At 41.3% G+C, this 6,467-nt stretch overlaps 1 protein-coding gene across 1 annotated transcript in view; it reads right to left on the reverse strand.

Annotated features, from left to right (window-relative positions):
- Positions 1-3,663, reverse strand: part of LOC107714085 (ribonuclease inhibitor-like) — a gene marked incomplete at its 3' end in the record, with an annotated part of 10,421 nt that extends 6,758 nt beyond the window's left edge. Inside the window, exons 1-3 of the mRNA XM_016519793.1 lie at positions 3,498-3,663; positions 1,019-1,142; positions 699-872 (exon numbers count right to left, since the gene is read on the reverse strand). Of these exons, the coding sequence (XP_016375279.1) occupies positions 699-872; positions 1,019-1,142; positions 3,498-3,663 (464 nt within the window). The remainder of the gene's footprint in view (positions 1-698; positions 873-1,018; positions 1,143-3,497) is intronic.
- Between the last annotated feature and the right edge of the window lie 2,804 nt (positions 3,664-6,467).

The raw sequence follows: 6,467 nt of genomic DNA on the forward strand, positions 1-6,467 counted from the left end.
TTTAGAGACACAGTCAGATAATCTACAGACACACACAGATCATCTACAGACACACAGACAAATGATTTACAGACACACAGAGTCAGATAATCTACAGCCACACATAGATCATCTACAGACCCACACAGTCAGATCATCTACAGACACACACAGACAGATCATCTACAGACAGATCACCTACAGACACACACATACAGATCATCTACTGACACACAGAGTCAGATCATCTACAGACACACAAGACAGATCATCTACAGACTCACACAGTCAGATCATCTAGAGACATAGTCAGATCATCTACAGACACACAAAGACAGCTCATCTACAGACACACACAGATGGTGACCCATACTTGGAATTAGTGCTCTGCATTTAACCCATCCAAAGTGCACACACACAGCAGTGAACACACACACACCGTGAACACACACCCGGAGCAGTGGGCAGCCATTTATGCTGCGGCGCCCGGGGAGCAGTTGGGGGTTCGGTGCCTTGCTCAAGGGCACCTCAGTCATGGTATTGAAGGTGGAAGAGAGTGCTGTACATTCACTCCCCCCACCTACAATTCCTGCCGGACCGGAGACTCGAACCCGCAACCTTTTGGGTTACGAGTCTGACTCTCTAACCATTAGGCCACGACTTCCTGTAAGTTTTCCTGTAAATTTTACTGTAAATTATCTCTTAAATGTTCTTAATACCTCAGTATCTGCAGCTGACAGTTTGGACTCTTCAGTCCATCAGAAATCAACTTTACACCAGAGTCCTGGAGGTCATTGTTACTCAGATCCAGCTCTCTCAGGACACCATTTGAGGATTGTAGAGCTGATGAAAAACTCTCACAACACTGAGCAGTGAGATTACAACAAGACAGACTTAAAAAGAGGAGAACACACATCAACTGTGAGATCATCTACAGACACACACAGTCATATCATCTACAGACACACAGATCATCTACAGACACACATCAACATTGTGACCAGTTGACTGTAAATTATCTCTTATATGTTTTTAATACCTCAGTATCTGCAGCTGACAGTTTGGACTCTTCAGTCCATCAGAAACAAACTTTATACCAGAGTCCTGCAGGTGATTGTTATTCAGATCCAGCGCTCTCAGGACACAGTTCGAGGATTGTAGAGCTGAAGACACAATTTCCCAATGCTGATCTGAGAGATCACAGCCAGACAATCTGGAAGTAATAACAAAACAATACAGACATGTACAGAGTGTTGCCAGTTTTCTGCCCTCGGGGAACGGAGGATGACATGATCTGAACATTGAATCACAATAAGATGAGCTGCTGAGATTGAGATAATCTGATCATTTTATCATTCAGATTGATTCATATCTGAGATCAGATGAGCTTCTGACTGTTTCTTCAGCTAATGAATATTTCAAATTTAGCAAAGTTTTCTGAGGGTATAAAAATGAAAAGTTTTGAGAGACTCTCCAGACAGCTGTGCAGTTTTACTTTTTTTTTTGTTTACTGAATTAAATCCTTATAACTAAATTGTTAATTTGAAAAATATTTTGTTAATTTGAAAAATATTTTTAGTTTCCCATTATTTTGTGCTTTATGCCGAGTTCACACTGCACGATTTTAGCCCGATTTTTCACTCGCCGACAGGTTTTGCGAAATCGCCAACAAATGCCCGACATCGGAGGCAAATCGGTGCTCGTGCACGCGAGTGACAATCACGCAGTGCGAATTATCAAAGACGCGATCTGAGGAAATCGCCGATACGTCGCCGACGCCTGCAAAATATTTGGCATGCTAAATATCTGGAGCAGTGAAAATCGTGCAGTTGCATTAGTTTGAGTCAATAGTGTTCACAGGCACAGTAACTTGCTTTGCTTTATTAACTTTATTCAACGTCACAGCCAATCAAGACCAAATGAGACGTGTTGAATAAATGCTTGATATGTAGTTTAAGCTTCACAGTATGAGACAGATGAATTCACTGAGTCACGTTTGTGGAAATCAAATACTTTAAAAAATAGGTTAATGAAATATACTGTATATATATATATACACAGTATACACATATATACACATACACACAAACATTAAATAAAAAAAACAATGAATAAAAAACATTAATATTAATATTAACATTTATAAACATAAATTATTTATAATAATTAATGTACAATACAAACGTTTATGTACAAAAATGTATTTACAAACTAAAAATAAAAGTTAAAATAAGCAAAAGTATAAAGTAAACGTCGGTATGACAGCTTCTTTACATGCATTTTGACTGCTCTCAGCACCCGTACCGTAAGTACACGATTACACACGCAAGACAAAAAAAGTGCGGCTGGCTTGACCGCAGTTGTTTGAAAGCACAGTGAGCACCTGCTCCTTCCGCTTATGTACCACACATGGACTGCATACACACTGCAAACGGAGTATGTGTGAACCTGGTGTAACAGTGCCTCACGTACAGCTCACAAAATCAGCTTTGTGCTCTGTGTAAGCTATTGTGCAACAATTGCACGATTGTCAAAACAAAAATGCAGTGCATGATCAAACATTTAGGTGAGATAAATATATATATTTTTTAAATATCTAAAAATTGCCCCCCTCCACCCCTCAAAAAAAAAATCACCTCTCAGAATCACCTAAGTGGGGACCCTGAATAAATGTCTAAAATCTTAATTGGATCATCAATATAAATAATTCTACATGATAAAAAGAAGGCTTTAAAAAGATCGGTATCTGTGATTGTAACGGTAGATACTGCTTTCTTTGATCGACGATCGGTGATCGGCTCCAAAAATCTGGAGCGGAGCACCCCTAATTTATTTAATTATTTTATCTTCATTCACAGTGAAAATGTCTGAATGTCAGCTTTACTGATCAATGTGTCGAGCGTCTCTTTGCTGCAGCTGCTGCTGATTTAATGAACAAGTTCCCTTTCGATACTTCACTCGTACTGTGATGGGAAAAGCCATTTTCTCCTGAACTGAAGCCTATTTCATTCACGCAGTGAAACTGCACGGCCATTGGTTCGTGCAGGGCTTTAAAAACGAACCAATGGCACGGCAGTGGAGCTGCACGAGCCTATGGCGATGAAGCCCGCCAAAGCCAGCCAGAAAGGGTGGGGCATCAGGCTATATAAGCGGGCGCTCGCCACAGGATTCTCAGATTTTTTCTCCTTCAGCGACGACTCTATGCTCATCGCTGATCCTGAAAGCCTGCTCGCCGTTGACACGCCTTCGCAGCTGGAATCGGGACCTCTCAGCACAGCTGACCTGCTTCACCGCCGCTACAGCGACGCAGCAGTTCCGGTCCGTTTTCCCCTGCCGCCATCCGGCGATTCTAAAAGAGCTTATTTCTAGCAGGTAAGCCCTAAAAGAGCAAATTGTAGCGACGTTGTTGCAAATGTCGCTCTGCGAGCGTGGCTCGTGCAGCGGAACTTGCACGATGCAGAAGAGCAATGAGTATGTCATCTGTCTGGGCAGACCCCATGCAGAGACTGCTCTCTCACTGTTCTCTGAGTGTTTGTCTGATTTCACAAACTCCTGAATCTCTCTGGACAGAGTCTGATCTTTCACTTCCAGCAGACAGAGGAACAGATTGATGGATTCACCAGCTGAGAGATGATAATGATAATTTTTGATCTTCATTTTAATGAACTGAATGGTTCTCCTCATGGTCTCTGAGCTGTTCTCTGTGTGTGTCAGTAGATCCTGTAAGTCTCTGATTGGACTCCAGTGAGACGCCCAGCAGAAACCGCAGGAACAGATCCAGCCGTCCATTCTTACTCTCAACAGCTTTATCTACTGCTTATGTTAGTAGATCATACAGAGAGACTTTATCAAAACCGTTAGATTCAAATTCACACAGTAGCTCCTTGTTCTTTGTTAAATGGCAGTAAAACAGATAGAAAGCAGCGAGAAACTCCTGAACGCTCAGATGAATGAAGCTGTAGACTTATTTGACTCTCTGTAGTTCATCATTCACTGGTTGAGGAGGATCTCCAGTCTGATCATCTCTACTAGCACTGCTGAAAAGAAAAAAAAAACGGATGAAAAAATCCTGTATTTTTCATATATTTTATGACTTATATCTTGACTCTGGGATCATAGTTAATTTATAATCACTGAATTTGTGTCCATAGATTTGAGGTAAAGTTCAAAATTAAAAATCAAAACTCATCTCTCAACATGCATTCAATGAGTTTTCATGTGATCTCTCATGAATTGTCCTTGTCTAGTTTCACTCACGAGGAATAATTCTATCACCCACTAGTTATATGTTCACATTCACCTGGGGTCAAAGGTCACTGGTTCATCACTGAGGTCAGGAGGATGAGGTAATGATCTGTCACTCTTCAGAGACACACAGCTGGGATCAGGAGATGCTGCTCTCTTCCTCCCCCTCCTACTGGAGATACTGAGAAAACACACAGAAATAACTCTGCAATCACTTGTTTGCTTTGGTAGATGTAGTAGAAAAAAGTACAGCGGTTTGCTGTTGTGAACTAGATGCACAGAGGATGCAACAGATCACCCTTTCTCTCAACTCTGAAAGGACTTTGGTGAAAAGAAACTCATCAGGGACATGCACATATGGTGCCACATTAGTTTTATTTATATTTTTAATGCCATGTCAGCAGCAAGACTATCTTCATGGCGAAAACAGAACAAATAACAAAAGTACACTACAACTATTAAGAAGCTATATACGACATTTAAAGGTAATAATAGACAAAAATCTAAAATATATTCAGGTAAAACTTTTTTAAACACCAGTTAAAACATTTGAGTAGCAGTACAATCCAATAAAAAATGTTTACCAGTTACACACCAATATGACCTGGAACCCAGCAGAAAAAGATACTGAAGTTTTTCTTGCATAAAATATCTACTTTAGCTAAGATACTTATGATTATGGGTGACATTAGGGGGTGCAAGGGATGGCAATTGTTAGTCATGGAATCCCTGATGTCGCCCCGCTGCAATTGGAGCGCTTAGCCAAGCGCTAAATACCCTCAACGTGTTTTTGCAGCATTGAGCAATGTAACCAATCACAAACATATCTGTTAATTTCTTGAACACAATGGCCAATCAGAAACGTTTTGTCAGAATTCCCTCACAGCTGAAAGTGCCGCAGTTAAGTGCAGACGCGATGTAAATAAGAGATTAATTGTGCAGTTTAGAGAGCTTCATTGATTATAACGGAACTTTGTGAGATCGCATGAGCGAAGATGAGTGAAGCTTTTTAGTGATAAAGGGAGCACACTTTGCACACTTTCTAGGGTATAATCCATTCAGAATTTGTATGAACCTTTCGTTTTTCGGACACATGGGCTACACCCTGCAAAGTTTCGGGAATGACATCCACATATTTATGCGGGATTCACTCTCAAAATAGCAGTGATTGGCAATGGACAAAGGACAAGTTGCAACTCTCACTGGCCAATGCCAGCCAAGACGGCGAAAAGGGGAGGGGCCCCCACCACTATATAATGCACCGTATTGGCGGCATAAGCTCAGAATCTTCCTCTTTCTACCGAAGACAGCTGTGGAGAAGACACAGGAAGATGGATTTCCCTCTCGGTGTTCCAGCATGTCCAACGTTTGCATGCTGTGTTCGGGACCCATTGAGGCCCCGGACACTCACGAGTTCTGCATCCTGTGCCTGGGTCACACCCCCCGAAGCAACACCCTAGCAACCACCCAGAGTACCTTAGCAACCGCCCCGGGTACCCTAGCAACCGCATAGCAACACCCTAGCAACCCCCGAGTACCTTAGCAACCACATAGCAACACCTTAGCAACTGCCCCGGGTATCCTAGCAACCGCATAGCAACAACTTATCAACCGCCCTGGGTACCCTAGCAACCACATAGCAACACCCTAGTATTACATGATATCGTGAGTGTGTATATGCACAGTTTGTTTTGTTTATTGGGGGCGTCTGGCAGAGTGTTAGGACTCTGAAGTGGTGAAGCGTGATGTCAGACGTAACAAGCAGATATTCTTAAACACTCCTATACAACCGTGAATCTGCTATGAGCAAGAGGTGGAGTGGAGGTGCACCACAATAAAACCCCGCCCTTTATTCAATAATCCGTTTCACTTGGAAATACATCACAACACTGAAGTCAGTTGCAACTTCTGGTTCACGGGTACTTTGATACTGATATTTTTCAAGGTATTGAAGTTAGAAATTCCTGTATCGTGACCACTAATTTCACGTAATTTGTCAATAAGATAAAAGTGGGTTTTGTTCAAAGTAGCTATTATCCACATAGATCTTTGATATGAATATTTTTTGGTAATTCATTAAATATCGGTGGCTAAAATGTAACTAGTAACTAGTACTCCGAGTAGTTTTTGAGAGGAGTACTTTGTACTTTTACTTAAGTACTGTTTTGACACCAGTACTTTTACTTGTAATTGAGTATTATTTCAGCAATGTAACAGTACTTGTACTTAAGTACAAATTTTCA

This window comes from Sinocyclocheilus rhinocerous, unplaced genomic scaffold (genome assembly GCF_001515625.1).
Source record: "Sinocyclocheilus rhinocerous isolate Xijiao unplaced genomic scaffold, SAMN03320098_v1.1 scaffold4647, whole genome shotgun sequence".
NCBI classification, from domain to species: Eukaryota; Metazoa; Chordata; class Actinopteri; order Cypriniformes; family Cyprinidae; genus Sinocyclocheilus; species Sinocyclocheilus rhinocerous.